Source organism: Solea senegalensis, linkage group LG8 (assembly GCF_019176455.1).
Source record: "Solea senegalensis isolate Sse05_10M linkage group LG8, IFAPA_SoseM_1, whole genome shotgun sequence".
NCBI classification, from domain to species: domain Eukaryota; kingdom Metazoa; phylum Chordata; class Actinopteri; order Pleuronectiformes; family Soleidae; genus Solea; species Solea senegalensis.
Window position 1 is genome coordinate 10,048,931 of NC_058028.1, and position 17,486 is coordinate 10,066,416.

At 40.5% G+C, this 17,486-nt stretch overlaps 2 protein-coding genes across 4 annotated transcripts; one reads left to right on the plus strand and one right to left on the minus strand.

The window, feature by feature from the left end:
- The first annotated feature begins 390 nt into the window (after positions 1-390).
- Positions 391-5,782, plus strand: sertad3 (SERTA domain containing 3). Of its 3 annotated transcripts, XM_044031865.1 has the most exons (3): positions 392-1,470; positions 2,849-3,255; positions 3,367-5,782. In XM_044031865.1, exons 2-3 carry the CDS (start codon positions 2,856-2,858, stop codon positions 3,915-3,917), a joined length of 951 nt encoding a protein of 316 aa, XP_043887800.1. In that variant the 5' UTR covers positions 392-1,470; positions 2,849-2,855; the 3' UTR covers positions 3,918-5,782. The 3 variants fall into 3 exon arrangements, with proteins under 3 accessions (XP_043887798.1, XP_043887799.1, XP_043887800.1); XM_044031863.1 differs by having other exon boundaries at positions 391-1,470; positions 2,849-5,782; XM_044031864.1 differs by having other exon boundaries at positions 391-643; positions 2,849-5,782.
- A 1,599-nt stretch (positions 5,783-7,381) lies between these two features.
- On the minus strand, positions 7,382-17,096 carry kcnk6 (potassium channel, subfamily K, member 6). The gene is made up of 3 exons (XM_044031866.1): positions 16,681-17,096; positions 12,952-13,344; positions 7,382-8,138 (listed from the first exon to the last, which is right to left on the minus strand). The coding sequence occupies exons 1-3, from the start codon at positions 16,994-16,996 to the stop codon at positions 7,897-7,899; spliced, it is 951 nt and encodes a 316-aa protein (XP_043887801.1). The 5' UTR covers positions 16,997-17,096; the 3' UTR covers positions 7,382-7,896.
- Between the last annotated feature and the right edge of the window lie 390 nt (positions 17,097-17,486).

The following is a 17,486-nucleotide window of genomic DNA, read 5'->3' on the forward strand; positions in this document are numbered from 1 at the left end:
GTTTTGAATTAAGTGATTTTTTGGGACAAGCATCAGAAAAAAGAAAGAGAGACCATTGCCACTAAAGTACAGCTAAAGTGAACTAATTCTGCGTCACTTTGGCATTTAAAATTTAAAAAGGGAATCACCTTCAGTTTCGCCATGACAACACGTCTCTCTACAGTCAGATGAGAAGCACGTGTGGGTAACATGTCAAGGAAGCCAAGCAGAGGTAGCACTACACCGGAAACACTGCCTTAAAAAATAAAAGCTGGACTAACTATTTAACCCTAATACTGATACCAATAGTAATTAATTTTGCCATTGTTAATAACTGTCATGGGTCAATTGTTATTCAATTAATCAGATGAATATTACAGGACACATGGTGTAATTTTGAAAGTGTGCCGGGAGGAAGTTGCTTTATGGTAACTTGTTTTTTTTTTGTTTTGTCCTCTGTTGTAAGGAGGAGCCAAAGGTTTTGTAATTTATTTCAATTTAGCTCACTTTTTGACTTTATACCTTATTCGTGGGGTGTTGAGTCGAGTGTTGGTTGGAATTTATGGAAATTTAAACCGAAATAGGAAAGTAAAAACTTGACCGTTTACGGCAGCGAGAGACACAGTTGCGTTCAAGGACCCTGCCTGACGACGGAAGCTTTCAGGTAAATCTGTTTTTCTGAAATCTGAAATATAAAGCTGTGGAGTCTTATGTCTATGAATTAAATCGCATGGACTTGGACACGTGTAGGATGCAAACTTTATGATTGTGTTTTTTTTAATCGATAATCGTATCTCGTAGCCTACATTTTAAAACATAGTTTCGATTACTGAGTAGTTCCCGCTCATTAGTTCTCACATCAACTTTTACCTTAACTGTATGAAAAGGGATAAAACATGTTGAATGGGAGCCCCAGCCATGTCAATATAACATCTGCGTTTGTGTTTTAGTTTTTACTCACGTCGTCGTATTTGTTGCAGACAATCGTGTTCCTCTGCTTTCCGTCGTCGTTGATGTCATCGTTTAGGAATTACTGCTATGCATATTACACAATAACACACATTTCAGTGTGAGTATTAATCAATAAAATGAGAGTGCGTTAATGTAATGCTCAACTAACTTAGTTATCACGGTGTTTTGTACACGTGCAGTGCATTTAACGTATATTTAAAACGTGTATGTATTGGAATGCAGCGCGGTTACACTCCACTTCCCAAAATGCCTTTCGGCACGTCCAGCCCCCAACTGCAAACGTTTTGGTGTTCGACTCAAATCACAGGCGGGAGAAGAACGATTCAGTCGGTGAGCTGGACTGAGCTGCGTTTATTAAAACTTTTAAACCCTGAAAATATCAATTTTGACTTAACTCTGAACGAGTTACAATCGTGACACGCTGATTTGTTTTTCCTCTGGACCGAAGAAGAAGCGGGAATCTGATTTTCGAGTAGCAGCGGTGTCTGTGTGGACCAGAGACGGGAAGTGATTCAACAGGTCTGTTCGTTTAAAGATACCGTTAAACGTTTTATCGGTTTAAAGTTTACGTGTTTCTTGTCTTTTTAAAAAGATAAAATCGAGCCATTTAATGCGACGCAACACACACACTTACCGTTACTTTAGGTTAACTTGCGTTGAAACATTTTTGCCTTTTCTTAAGATTCTTGTTTTCCCTCCTACACGACGAAACTATCATAACGACCCCCAACATACTGTGACTCAGTTCACTGAAAAGCCTCCTCCATACTGAATGTTAACAACCATAATTATCAACACGGTTATTTCTATGTACGAGTTTTTCCACTCGTATGTTTATCACAAAACGAATTAGATTAGTGTTCTTTTTTTTACTAATTTATTAACTAATAACGCACCGTAGACAAATCTGAATAATATGGCCTATCACGATAAAAAAAATGCTCGACTCGATGCTGATCATTTTCGCATGAAACGTCATGTAAAAGTCTAATTTTCGCTCCAGTCATTTGTAGTTTTAAATAAATATCGGTTGCCTTTGAAAAAAATAGTTTTATCCAAATACATTTTCTATTGAATTATTGTGCAGTCTTAACTGTATCTCAACTACTATGATATTCCACTAGAATGGCCGGTTAGTTTTCGTTAATGTAACATTTAAACATATTTACTGAATTAACGTTACCTTTTTGTTTTGCAGTCTTTTTTTATAGCATAGCTATTTTTATCAAAAAGTCAGCCTGAAGTGATGTTAAAGGATTGTACTGTCTTAATATAGAATCTGAGTAATGATCAAAAAGAGACAGTTATTTGTTATTTTAGTGAACAAAAGCACCCATTTGTGGGGAATCAATCATTCATATAGCTTCTTGAGTGAATTACGTCATTGGAATGTAGGATATTTAAACTCCACTACCCAGAATGCCTTTCAGCACACCCAGTCTTCATCTGTATAACAGCGCAGAAAAAACATTTTAATCAAAAAGTTTTTGACGAAAAGCTAAGTATTTTTGATAGACTAGTTCACGTATTAAGTTTATTAATTTTAAAAATGTAATGTGAATAAATATGCTGCAGGTTATACACCAAACACAAATTTGAGAGAACAATCAAGAGTGTTGTTCAATAAAAGTTTAAGTAAAGTAATTTTGTGTATCGTTTGTTATTAAACATCAAACGTTATCAGAGGGGGAGAAAAACTAGCCAAAAAATCTGCACCATATGTGGGCAATCGGCTGCCCTGATTTTGACCTTAGAATAAAACTAAAACCATTTTGTGTATGACATATGAAACCCTACTTTCCTTCACGGGTGACAAAACTGATCAAAATATTTTACATTAGGTGATGTAGAGCTTTACATGTGGTTTTTTTTTAACAGTTAATCTTTTGTTTTGCAGTTTAAAGATGATCATGAAGGGGCAGAAGCGTAAATTCCCACCCGAGGACGTGGAGGTTTCAGACAGGAGCAGCTCGACCTGGGAGAGCCAACGACAGTTTGTGTTCTCAGTCTCTCTGAACAAGTACCAACATGGCCAGGAGCTTCCTGAACCCAGCCTGCGGAGGTCTGTGCTGATAGCAAACACACTGCGGCAGATCAACCTGCAGGCCTGTAGATCTGTGTGTGTAGATGGGCCAATCCCACCCTGCAGCTCTTTATCTGCACTTCAGGAGAATGAGCAGGAGAGTCGTTGGAACAAAGTTGTTCCTGCTAAACATCACTCTGCAGAAGGAGTGATTAACAGTGACTCAGCACTTACCACCTGCCCTGTGGATTCCTCGCATCACCCCTCCAATTCTGCTACAAGTAGGTATCCAGCAAGCTGCCAGTTGAATACATGCGGTGTTCCCCTGTCTGTTGGTGAGGAAGATGAGGATTGGGGATCCATGTCCACTGATACTGATTTCTCCCTTTCAGCTGCCATTTCTTCCATTCTCACTGCACTGGACTCAAATATTGACTGGAGCCCACAGGCAGCTCAGCGGATGCCTCTACGATCCCTGGAGAATCTGCAGAGGCCTTCTGAAGGAAATGCAGCATGGGCTAAACAGGGGGTCAGGGGATATGGGGGGAGCTGGGAGCAACAGGAAGAGTGCAGAGCACGAGAAAGCAACATGGATGCAATGAGGTCCAGCTATCTCAGTGACCTCACTGTGGAAGATCTGTTCCAGGATATAGACACATCCCTGTTAGAAAGGGACATGGGCGTGCTTGGGCTTAGAGGCAATGGGGGTGGATACTCAGGTGGGGATGATCTCCCCCGTTACCTGCTGCCTTTCTCTCCGTCCTCGCACCCTTTGTCCTTCTCTCTTAACCAGAATCTAAAGTGCCTGCCTTCATTCTCCTCATTCAGCCCACTGTCACCCTCAGTTTCACCTTCTCTCTCCTCACCACCATCTGTTTTCTTTTCTGGCCAGAATCAAGGACTTGAGCTGGAGCATCTGATGGAGATCCTGGTGGAGTCCTAATTGCCTCATCTTCATTGTTATGTGAGAAAACCACTTAAACAGGAAGCAACCTGAATTCCTTTCACCAACTTGGTGGAAGTAAACATAATTCTTAGGGCAAAAGGCAGGACTGTCAAACATGTCGATTATTCTTTGTGTTTTTTATATACATATGTTGCTCGAGAAAAGAGTATTGTAGGTTTTAGAAAGTAGTAAGAATACCCTGGGGTTGTAGAACGTAAATGCTGCACAGCTGTGATGCATCTGCCAGCTCTTACTGTATCATGAAATACAAAAAGAAACATTTTTGTGTTTCTGAAAAAAATGCAGGCCAAGTGAGGGAGAAAGCTAGGCGTGAAAAAGTTTTTTTCTCTTTAATACTGAGCAATCAGTCACTCAATGAAGAACTGCTGAAATGAATGTTATTACAGTTCTCACTGTGACTCGGCTGTTTGGATTTATTGAAAGGCAGTGCCAGTTCCCTATATTTTGCCCCCCAACTGTAAGTGAATCTTGCATTCACACTGAACATCCAGAGTTATTTGTGGTAAAAGAAAAGCTGAAGCCAGTCATGGACCGGTGTTTGATCCAGTTTATTTGACTTTGGCTGAGGACAAATCTTGTGACACACGTGTATTGTTAATGTTCTGAGAGAATGTGATGTGGCTGGTGTCAGATGGAGAATGGTAGAAACACTAATGTTCGAGGTCAGATCTTCTGTGAAGAAATTCTTTAACGTCATTTATCAGTGAGTCTCAATAAGGAGCACAATATCAGACACAGAGATTAGGTCAAGGTTTTAAAACAGAAGGAAAAAAGGGGTTGGGTCTCTGAAATCATTGATTTCAAGATATTTGACCAGGAGAAGAAATTTAGAAAATCTGTATTTTCTACATTTAGCATAAGATTTTTTTTTTCTTTAAAATGATGTACATACTTCTTGAAGGTTATTTCAGTGAACAGTTGAAGTTGCAGTAAGGTTACATTTAACCTATCTATTCCTGTAGCAGTTAAAGTTGATTAGTGGGAGGAAAAAGCACAATTTTAAAATTCTGTTCGACGGGATGTTATGCGAGTGTTTCTTTGTTTAGATGGGTACAGTGCAGCTGTTTGAAGCGCAGAAAACACATTGGTTCTGTTATTGGCTCCATGCACAGTGCAGCCCCGAAAGAGTCGCTTTTATTTTTAGAGATGCTTTTATTCAAAGAGCCTTTACAGTACTGCGATTGTATACAACATATCACAAGTGTAAATGTGACTGTCCAGAACATCCAACCAGCCTGTTGGTGTGCGTCTCACAGTATTTTAAATTACAACCACTACACAGCAGGTCCCATTATGCAGATGTAGTACTGATCAGCACCACTAGGTGTCATCTTTTGTTTGGTTTACATCTGAATATTGCACTTTTGTTATTAATAATATGCATTTTATGTGTCGAGTCATGTGAGCATGTGGTTTATGTATTTATTTAAAAGTCACATTACATGTATGATTTGGTTAAATTGTCCCTTATAGACCCATAAAATGGGTTTCTGTTAATGCATATTGTTTAAAAGAAAGGTGTTTTACTGTAATTCTAGTTCTAGATGTTGATCCATCTTTTAAACCAACACTGCTATAGCACATAATGCATGTTAGACTTTTGTACAATTAAATCCTGTTTTATGGATCAGAGTTGCTTACTATGCAAAGGTCCTTTATAAACAGCAGGGATTCAGTTTCAAATAATTCATGTTTTGTTGAAGAGGAGTTGATTTCTACCATATTTAACAGTTCAGTAGTGTTATATTATTCTGTCATGGCAGTATTTTACTTTTATTTTCCATACAAATATTGTAAAGATGTTTACCTTTGCTGTTTTTTTAATAAATCACAAACATGAAGTTACGTGACTCAGTTTTGTTTCTTTTAATTACAGAGGACTGAAGAGTGAAAATTATTATAAAATAAGTAGTTTGGGAGCAGCACATTAGGTCCATTTTATTTTGTTACCTTAAAGAAAAGCTATGGTGGTAGTCTAAGAAACACAGTGAGAAGCCTGAACAGGCTTTAAATTCTCCTGTCAGTTGAGACCTTACAGAAAAAGCTTTTTATACTCAACATGCCAACAAGTCGACATAGATTTTACATGAAGGGATCTTTTCACTGTCATTGTGGGCACACAGAACAATGTTATTGTTCCAAGACATGGGGAAAATAAGATCAATACTGTATCTTTGTAATTGGAGACGTTACACTGAAACTACATTTTGAACACATTTTCTGGGACACCAAGTTTTCTTCATTTAAAACTCAGCCAAAAGATTGGTGTTTGGTTAATTGGAGATTCAAAATTGACTGTAAACTCATTTCCATTATTCTCATTTCACAATGTCTGAAGATTATCAGTCATCTTCAGTAGTTAGCTGTAGCCACCTTCTTCAGTTCTGACCAACTGGTGGAACTATCCAGATATTTATCCACTGTAGGCTAAACAGCCTCATGAGAGAAAATGTGGGCAAATGGTAAAGGTCTGTATTTGCACAGCACTTTTCAAGTCCTGATGACCACTTCAAGTTCTTAACACCACAGTGTTACCACTCACAAAATTACACAGCACATCTACAGTATATGACATCTGTCAAACTCCTCCTCCAGGCTGCCAGCTCAGCCACCAAGAGCAACATCAGCATGCAGACCAGAACAGTTGTTGATCGAACCTCAAACTTAAACCTCCACACAAAATGGCCGGGTTACACAGCATCACTGTGTGCAGGGTCCAGGTTTTTCAGGGTTTCAAAGTCTCTAAAAAGATGACAAATATGAGGGCGTAACAAAAGGTTTTTCTTTTTTCCACATTTAATTCACAACTTTTCAATATGAATACATTTTAATGCTAAGCTACGACAACATACACGGCAAAGCCAAACTTGCGTTACAGTATCAGGATAAAATTAGCCCCCATTCCCTGCAACCAATGTGAACATTAAAGTGCACTTCAAGTGTTCTTCTGATGGATTCAATCCATCCAATCCAAGTAACAAGCAACAATTGGTGTTAAATGTGACAAAGATCAGGTCTCCATTCATAACAAGACACCCTTTCCCCCCAAACCATCCTTTTCAGTGTTTTCTCCACTTCAGTCCTATCTACCCTTTAACCCTATTTACAATCAACCTTTGCTCTGGAGATGCAGCAGCATGTAGCACTACACACAAACGGGACACCAGGGCAGCATCACAAAGGAGGACAGCCCTGTGCTCTTTGACACCTGACGAAGACACCTAAAAGTTAACATTGGAAACATAAAGGTAATTATAACAAACATCTAGCAGATCTGGTCCTCACTGTTTGAAATACTCAGTGTTGGTCAAATGTTCTATATTTATTTGAGCTATTTGCATCCAGTGATTTGTCAGCAGGTGTTTAGTCAATAATGTGCAAATGTGACATACAAAGAATCAACTGAAGATGGCACTGGTGCACAAATAACTATTTGTATAAAATTTAAATAACAGGTGCGTCCACAGACACATGAAGATACTATTGTTAATCCTGAACTAGCAGCACCCCCACACACGCACACACACACACACACACACACACACACACATCACAACATTGTGATACACAAATCAAAAGTGTTCTGAAAAAAACCCAAAAATGTATCAAAAGCTTTGGAACGAGCCGTTCATGCGTGATCCTGAGACTGAACACACCACAGTTACACAGTGTGAAGCAGGAAAAGGGCTTTTCTGTGCCTTCTGGTCCACATGAGTTACCATTGTCTGCATCAAATAGTCGTTTATGTGCGGGAAGTGATAATAGTGACCAGTCACTTAACTATTTTCTCATAAAAGCTAAATTTCAAAACTCTCATCGTTGTAAATATTGCTCACTTCTAAAGGTGTTTTTTCCACTTGGGAAGACAAATAAGGGAGAAGGAAAAAAAATGTAGACGAGAATTGAGATTCAGCTCGCCGTCAGAGGTAGAGCCCCAGTTCGTTTCCTCCACAGTTCAGCCTTTGTTGATGGTGTTGTACGAAGGCTGCGATCCCGGCTCCAGGGGTTTACTGGCAGCTTTGTCTGACGGGTAGGACGACTCTTCTTCAAGCTTGTTGTCCACAATGGGCTCCCTGTCCTCGTCAGTCTCCTCACAGTGTGGCAGCTGCAGGAAGGTGGTCAGGCCGTGCAGGTCGGCCATTTTGTGGAAGGTGTGCAGCAGGAGGAACATCATCATCAGACCCACAAACAGGTAGACTAAAGGGAGGGAGCACAGAGAGAGGAGGCGTCATTTAATCATCAACAGGAGTATCATCTATTTTTGCAAAGGGAAGTCATTACCTGAAGCTGTCTTTCACATTTTCTGATATAACAGGCAACTCAGAAGGTTCGGACAGAAATGCAAGCGAGAGCCTGATTCCACTTAAAAAGGACTAATCACAGAAATGTTATATATGATTGTACCGGGATCATGACTGGTATTAGTCAACCTGTACAAAAGACTTTTAACTTTTATATTCTGTTGTGTGACTTTTGTACCATCTCTGCTGCTCTGTCTTGACCAGGACTCCCTGGAAGAAGAGACCCTTCCTGGCTAAATAAATAATAATAAAAAATATTAATGTGGACGAGCAGCTGACACTTTTCACCGTACACACCCTTTGACTCCGAGTAGCACAGTTATGGTTGGTTTGGTATTAGATACAGTAGCACAGACACACACCGTCTACCGACAGACAAAGAAACTACATCAATCCATAAAGCCCTGACACAAGTTCATCATCGGTTTTTAAGGTGAGGTCTCCTCCAGTCATGACTGCGTACAAAGAGTAAACCAAACTCTAAAGAAGTCTGACACGCACTGGACAGAAAAGTGTTGCAGCAGACACAGAGTGGCCAAGAGGTAAAAATAAAATCCACTCAACATTTGTCGGTTTTTTCAGATTCATAAGTTTGTCTTGAAGCTATGGCCTTTTCCTCGTCACATAATATAGAACAAAGTGCCCCACATAACCACAGAGTTCAGAGCCTGGACAAAAAGTCCTTCACTGTAAAAGTAGGCCAACTATTGAGGGGGAAACGGTGTCGGATTACAAAGACCCTGAACTGCACTGTTACTGTGGGAGGTTTTCAGTGAGAGGTTGACTTAAAGACAGACAATCACTATTAAATCTGCTTTAATTAATCACAGAACTCCAGAGAAACAGCCAGAGAAACAGCCAGTCAACTTTTAATCTTTAATAAATGTTACACTCCGTTACTGCTGCCAACAAGGAGGAGGTTTTCTGTGCCATCTGTTTGATCTACTAATCCGATTTTCTATGACATTTGTTGTCGGGGTTGAGGCTTGATCCACAGAACAAACAAAACTTTTTAAAAGGGCTGGATACAAGAATTATTTTACTTACTTATGAATGACGAGATGACATTTTTGTGTATGATACAATTCCAGTATCCCTAAAAATAATTTCTGCCGATGCACTATATGTCGGGCTTAGCCTGACGTCACTTGCTTGACTACAGTTGGTTCAAAACACCACTGCTTGGCTTTTAGGTATGAAAAAACCAGAGCATAATTTTAGTGGCACTGAATCCCAGTTTATTTGTTCTTAAATGTCTTCATGGTCTTGCCCCACAGTATAGTGATGACCAAGCATTTTCTGTGGAATCCCATCTTCTTTTAAAACACATTTTTTCTCTTTGGCTTTTAACTCAGTTTGAGATGTTGGCTTTATCGTCTTCAAAGTGCTTTATAAATAAAGTTGGACTGGATTGGATTTACCCCCTAGCCATTAGTCATTTCAATAACAAAATGTTCCAACTGTGTGCCACACATTTGTGGCCACACTCACATCCTTGTCGTTTATAGCAGAGATCTCTCTTTACAGCATGTTGCCTGCGTTTAGTGAGGTATTGACATCATAACTAGGTTTTATGTAATCCGTATCAGATTACACTTCTTTCTTTTTCCGAAAACCAATCCAGACACTTTGGCTGGTGTTGGCCTGATACAGAGTATCACACCAGCTTTGTGTCACAGCACCTCAGCAGGCGAAACCACTATGGATTTACAAAGTCAGGCTGCGAGAACAACAGCCCACACTCTGGTCAGGTAACTAATCCTCCTCACAACCTACAGCAGTAGCTAATCTGACTCAAGCAACATCATTATTATATAATACAGGCTGTTCAGAGAGGAAACAACACAAATATCATGTGTGAACCACTGAGCCTCCTTCTGCACCCAAGTCCAGGATTTATAGAGAAAGGACAAGGAAGGAATCATGTCCACCGGGACCTGGTGCCTCCAATCTTTACATCAAACATGAAATCCTCCTAATAAGTCACTATAGGTTTATCAGGGAAAGAATGATCCCATTTGACCTGGGAATGAATTCCAAAACACACACATTCCCACTGATCCCTTTAAATCTAGGTTTTAACAGGTTTTAGTTCACGACAGCGCTCCCCAATCTTGACAAGAGAGGGGGAAAAACAGCCTGGCTATTTACAGACAAAAACATCATTTCATAACAGAGAAAAACAGCAAAACAGAAACAGAGAAACAAGAGCACAACTATGAAAACAACTTCTGTCATGTGACAGCAAACTGGATCCAAACACAGACAAAGAATCCTCGGGGTCCAATGGAAGGTTTTAACCAAGAGGCACATTTATCATCAACATCTAACTCAAATGGACGAGAATAGTGTCGGCACTGATAGATGCTCACTGTGTTGACACACATCTGATATTTGTTATGATGTTTTCTTCCAAATCTAAGTCACATTTACATCCGTTTATTTTACAACCTTTACTAGCAATTCAAAGTAATTTAAAACATTCTAAAGTGGACACAAGCAAATGACCCTTAATCAGTGTGGTAGGCAACATATTTATGTGCTTATTGATCAATTTGCAACTAATCTGGCCACATTAACCAATCACACCTCAGTTCACAGACAGAAGGTGTCTCCAGTTGACTGTCCTACAAAACAGTCTAAAACAGAGATGTATAATATACATAATAAAACGTGTTGATATGAGTGGAGCCTTTCAGAGACGGTGAGATCACCCTGGGTCATACGTCGTGTCACTAGTGTTTCCATTAGTCGGTCTTCACAGTCTTCATTTTGGTGGACGGGGCTTGGGCCGGAACCCCAAAACACAAGTATTTAACAGCCTCAGGATGAGTCTCAACAAGTGATCTTGTCTACTGCAGCTTTAATATCATGAATCACTGAGCGGAAAATGACTCAGGAGATTTTATGACAAAATAAAATCATCAGCCTCTAATACGGGTAATAACTGACTGATCCTGCTGTGCCACAGGTACCAGATGTTACTGAACCAAACAGCCACTGGAGTATGTGCTCTCTAATTTAAGCCACGGTCTATGATATCTATGCAGTGAACTTAACCCTCATATGACCATCATGATATTCAGGCAGCCTGGATTTATTTAGATTTTACGGCTGTAGAATTGTCAAAAATGTTCAATGACTGAGTGTTTCTGCCCCTTTTTACAAGATCACTATCACTTTCAATATTTGGCAGTTATTCAACCATTTAGAAATATGGTACTGAGAAGCTGGCGACAAGATTCACGGGCTGGTGAATCTTGTCTTTGATTCAACGGTCGGTCCGTGGAAGTCCTGAGGGCTACCGTAATGACAAAGTATACGGGCGCAATGATCCATTTTTCTGCTTTCCGGTATCCATCCATCTTCTACTGCTTTATATGAGGGTCGTGGGAGGTGCTGTGCCAATGTCAGCTGACATAGGGCGAAAGGCGGGGTCACAGCCTGGACAGGTCGCCAGTCCATAGTTTTGACAGGATGGTAACAGAAGGGTTGAAGTGTGTTCCCTGTGTCATGAAGCAGCTGAAAATGTGTCTGCATGAGTATAAGAGGAAAAGAAACAGATGTGGCTACTTAAACAGCAAACCTATTGAAATCAATTTGCTGATGTGGTGAAGTAATAATTAATGTATGTTTTTTTATCTCACAGTCGGACAGTGTTTTTAACCACTTTTTCGGATTTTACAATATAATCTGGAATATATCGAATCCAGTGATTTTGACCAGTGTGGGACCAGTACTGACTGATGCTGATTCCCATCCCTACTTCAAAAACAAATCTCCATGAAATACCACATACATCTCCATGGACATTATCACGTCTGTGTCATGACACACAAGAACAAACTTCAATTTCAGCCTGTTACCAGATGAAGTCAGCGAGCAGAAAACCAGGGCAGGGGCAGGGGCAGCAGCGCGAGGTGCTACATGTCACATTTGGAGGTGAGAAAGCAAACGGCATGTACAGCAGCAAAGGTCAGACTCTCTCAACCTGTAAGCATGACAGAACATCATCCCGGAGATGCCAGTGTTTAATACTTAGAAATCAGTTCTCGTAGAGCTCCCAAGCAGACATGTGCCACTGAAAACAATAAGAGACTGTAAAGTATTCTCACATATGCTGCAAAGAAGAATATTGTATTGCAGGTCAACAAAGAGGCTTAAAGGCTGGCAGAAAATAGAGAGAGACATTACATGTACACGTGTGCTGCTTTGGGATCCCTGTGTTAAATATGTGGATCCTGGTACAGTATATCACGCCTCAAGGATTTTCTTGGTTACATTTACTGTATAGAGCTTCAGACGTCACATGACTCTGGTTCTTTACACCGACATAGTGGCGGGAAAAGGTTCTGCAGAAATGAGCGCCGCCAGTGTACTGTCCCTTTCCAATTTTTATTGAATATAGATGTGAAAGTGCAAAACACACTTTCAATAAAACAGATAAATGACAAAAGGTTTTGGCAGTTGAAAAATTGTGTCATTATTTGTATTCAGAATCATCAGTGCAAGTTTAAAAGCAGCATAGGCTGCAGAAAATCTACATTAAATGTGTTCATTTTCAAAATTCATCAGTGTCAGGCATGTTTTACTCCCAAATATCAGTAAACAATAAAAAAAAAACTAGGGTAAAACTGGCTGCACTAATGTTGGGTGACAGATCAAACTATCATCTGATCTACTAAGGATATGATAAGAGCAGCACTTACCCATGACAGAGACCTGATACAGCGGCCTGTACTGCTGCCCTGGCTGCGTCCCTGGAACAAAGTCGCCGAGTCCAATGGTGCACAGCGAGATGAAACAAAAGTACACGCCATCCAAAAACGACCAGGACACCTCCAAAAGGCTGAAAATTGCTGCTGGTGCCAGTAAGAAGCACAGCACCACCATGAGCAGCAGCAGCAGGAAGTGAACAGCAGTGGCCGACCGCGGCTCCATCCCAGAGCGCTGCAGGAGGCCAACTGGAGCGAGGACCAACGGGTACATGAGCCTTTGGACGCAGGCAGTGAGCACCAGCATTGTGAAGGGGACTCCCAACAGGGCGTAGACAATGGAGAAGGCCTTCCCAGTGTCCGACAGAGGAGTGGTGTGGCCATAACCTGGAGAGACAGCGAGAGGACACATGGAAATTGTGATTCACTGGACACTTGCCAAGACAAAATTATATAATTCCCTTGACAGACAACTCAACAAAAACATCTCCTTAATTCTGCCTGTAAGCAATTCCTGAGGACGTTCAGCCTGAAAGGCAAAACTAAGGACACATCTGCAATTACTTAAATGCTGTCAAAAAATCTGTCAGTGTTTTTTGTGCATCAACCAGAAAGCCAGCATTATTACAAGAGTTTGTTTCCTGGTATTTCACTTTCACAGGTACAGCAAACTCACGACACCTGTCCAACTGCCTGTTAAAGTCAATACAGTGCCTTTAGGCATGTAGACATTCTCAAGGCGACCTGCTGAAGTTCAAACCAAAAATCAGAACGGAAAAGAAAGGTGATGGTGCCAGACAACTGGAGTATTTTTAGAAACTTGTTCAGTCTGAGAGAAAATGTCTTGTTGTCGCTGGAGGTCAGATGATAATAACCAGACAGGTCATTTAAGTAACCACTCCTGATAATCAAGTTATGCAGAAGAATATCTCTGGGCTACAACAATAGTATATGTCTGTTTATTATCTTAGAAATGCATTAAATACATTAAACCCAAACACACAAGGGCATCAAAAGAAAGCTTTTGTATAATTAAACATCTCCTGAATTCTGCATAGTCAACTTCTGCTCTGCTTCGTGCACACATTTCTATTTCCTCAGTCTGTGTCCATGGGAGTCTCTGGATGACATCAGCATATGTGACTGTTTCAACAGTTATTTGCTTAGATATCATCGCAGCTCGCAATTAAAGCCTCTGTGAGGCTTCACCATGTGATGGAACTGTGATCATACACCGAGTACAATGAGTAGCTGAGACGTGGGCTATAAACCCCAACATATTCACATTGATGTTAAAAAAAAAACCCTTTTCAAACTGTTTAATCTGTGATCAAAACAGTTCTTTCAGACCTTGCTGGGACTGAGGTTTATTTATTTATTTATTTGTTTATTTTGGTCATGTCATAATCGAAAAGGGAAAGTGGGAGAAGCAAAAGCTTATCTAGTCCCGCCCCCATTACCCACAGAATACATATTTTCATCGTACAAAGGTTGACTCTGTGGCTGTGATAACTTTTTACCTGATATAAAACGCATTAAAAGTACCAATAACTAAGTGCTTTTCAGATGTTCACTGAAATCCAGACATTCTGCAGAGTTTATCCATAGACGTGTGAGAACACAAATGTCTGCAGAAGTAGGACTGAATCCATTTCTAATTAAAATTACAATCTGAAACAATAATACTAATAATACTAATAATAATAATAATAATAATAATAATAATAATTCAGAAATCACACAGGCTGCAATTAATTGTATTTTTTCTTAGGCCACCATTAGATTTGTTGTTTTAGCAATGATATCGTGACCATACAGTGTCATTCTTTCTGAAGCACTGGAACAATCGGAACACATGGACTAACACATGAAACACAGAACATATGGAAGACACAATTGATTAACCTCCATGTGAAGCATGTATAGAGCTGAAAGACCAACACACCCAACGATGCCAGTGTACACTACTGATGATGTGGCCTGTGCACGATTGTCCTGAAACTACACCCAGACTGAATCATCTGCTCATCACCTACCACACCAAATATCACATAAATGTTCTCCACCCACTGACACAAAGGACACTTAACTACTCGTCGTGTGTACTTTACGATACTTCCCTTTACGAGCAAAAGAAGTCAGTGGTGTTTGAGTGTTTCGTAGGGAAGAAGACGACAATGTTTTAACTTTTCTTCACATTACCATAATCCTCATCCAAAACATTCAAATGGTCACAGACTTCACCTCACATTCAGATAATTACATGAGAAAATGACACACATGAGTCAATGAAAGTGTAAATAGTACACCACAGAAAGACCAAGTGTGACTCTGCAGTATGTAAAGTACTTCCTCCCACACGCTTAAAGAAAACAGCATACAGCAATAACATCGTGGAACGTTTCCATGTACATTTAAACATTTAAAACTATCACAAATAATAGGAGCCTCTTGAACCTGAGGGGTATTTATTCCGATTTAATCTGTGTAAAGTGTATATACACACACACACTTGCTCCAGTTATTTTTGTTGTCATTATTCTCAGATCAGAAACGATGTAACTCGTTTGCCGCCAAGCAAAACTATCAGACCTGACTGAGGGAGCGTCTGTGTGTATACAGGGGCAGCGCAGGGTCGGAAGGGGACAACAAGCATTAATCCCGGCAAACTACCGACTGATACGCTTCATGGCCGCTTCTTTGCGTCATCAGTCGTTCTCCAGTGATGCAGGAATGTCGCAGGTGGACGCGACACTTAAACACCACTTTACTGAGAAACACAGAGTCGTGTGGAGCTGAATCACAAAACTCATGTGACAATGGTCTGAATGTAACACACACATTTGTTCATATTTTAAAGTTATGCACAACACTTTTAACTTAACCTTTGCGGGCCTTAGACCAAACAATTTAAAAGTTGCACAAAAGTTGCGGTGCATTCACCTCATCTCCATCTACAAGTGAAAAAAGGTGGACCTTTCACTAAGTCAGAGTTTGTTTCAATTCTTCTTGACATTACAATAACAAACTTATTTGATATTAGCACAAGTCTTTGGGTCACCAATAAATGAGCTTTAACCAAACAAAGTGAAGCACTTGGCTGAGAAACCAGGCAGCAGTGAAATAGGAGAACAAGAATATTGTAGAACACACACATACAGATATGTATTCTGTAATGTTATTGAAGACCCTGCAGGATCCACAGTTCATATAAAGTCACTTTCCTGCTTTGTGGTGCAATTCATTTACATTCATACATTTTTAACTAACTGCTACACTTTGAAGTGCAATTTGTAAACTTTATTGTCTAATTGTGTTGCTTCTTTGGTAAATGTGCTGTGTAGGTTGAGCTCGAACATTCTACCACTGAAAGTGTGAGCCTGTAGTTTATCAAAAGTGCTCGAAAAGTCTTCTGATTTATGAGGAGCATTAATTATACTTTGACTGAATAAACTTGTTTTGTTGTTTCTAAAATAACTGAAAATGCACAGCTGCAACTTTCACCATCACCCCACGACACGTGGTCAAATACTAGAACTAAATATTTCCATCATTAAATGTGTGCGGTGTTTTCTCTCCATCCATACACAGCAACAATAAACGGGTTCATGTTTATGTTTGTGGCTGCTGTCGCTTTACACTGGGACTTCAACCGGTCTTCAAAAGTCAGTGCGTCGTGCATAAATGACCCAAACATTCCTTTGCGCTTTGGCCTGAACTCACCCACGGTGGTGACCAGAGTGTTGGCGAAGAACATGGACGATGCCAGGTCCCAGTTGGACGTGGCGGAGGAGTTTCTGAGGACGGAGACGCCGTACTTGTTGGCCGCCAGGACTTGGACCAGAAAGCGCTCGAGGGACGCGGGGTTGACGCAGCTCAAGTTCAGAAACTCCTGCTTCAGCGTCTCCATGTCATGTCGCAGCTTGTCCTCCACCGGCCGCTCGATGCTCGAGAAAACCAGCGCGCCGAACAACAGGTAGATGACATAGAAAAGCACGAAGCCCGTAAGCAGCAGCCACGACCTGCCCGCGGAATGCATGTCTCCTTCTCACTAGTGGACAAACATGAGTGGAGCAGCCGCGTAGAGACTCCCTACACTGCGTCCACGGTCACACACTACTTCTTTCTTTCTTTCTTTCTTTCTTCTGTGGAAGTAATGATGTGATGTGGGCAGTCCTAATTGAACTTCAACGCCTCCTTATCCCCGCATCCTCCTCCCACAGCAGCAGCAGACGAGGACGAGGAGGAGAGGAAAGGAAAGGAGGAGAGAGCAACATCCTGTTCCTGGATCCTGTAGAAGCCCTCGAGTGCAAAGTTGGCTTAGGAAAATGTCTCTCAAAGAGCCACTTTTAAAAGTTGTTTTAAAGTTAAGTTTATATGTATCATATCCAGTCCACTCCTGTTTGCCAGATCTAGACATGAGCACATGTCGGCCAAAAACAGTAACAATTATAGACCACAATTGATTTAGATTTTGGCCCAGGTCTCACTCACATTCAGTATCCTTACGTGACCTTATCTACTCAAAC

Excerpts from the sequence above, each read along its gene's own strand:
- sertad3 (XM_044031863.1), top strand. The coding sequence starts at position 2,856 with ATGATCATGAAGGGGCAGAAGCGTAAATTCCCACCCGAGGACGTGGAG.
- kcnk6 (XM_044031866.1), bottom strand. The coding sequence starts at position 16,996 with ATGCATTCCGCGGGCAGGTCGTGGCTGCTGCTTACGGGCTTCGTGCTT. Across the intron at positions 13,345-16,680 it reads CACTCTGGTCACCACCGTGG|GTTATGGCCACACCACTCCT; the intron begins GTGAGTTCAGGC and ends CTGTCTCTCCAG. Across the intron at positions 8,139-12,951 it reads GTATCAGGTCTCTGTCATGG|TCTACCTGTTTGTGGGTCTG; the intron begins GTAAGTGCTGCT and ends CCCTCCCTTTAG.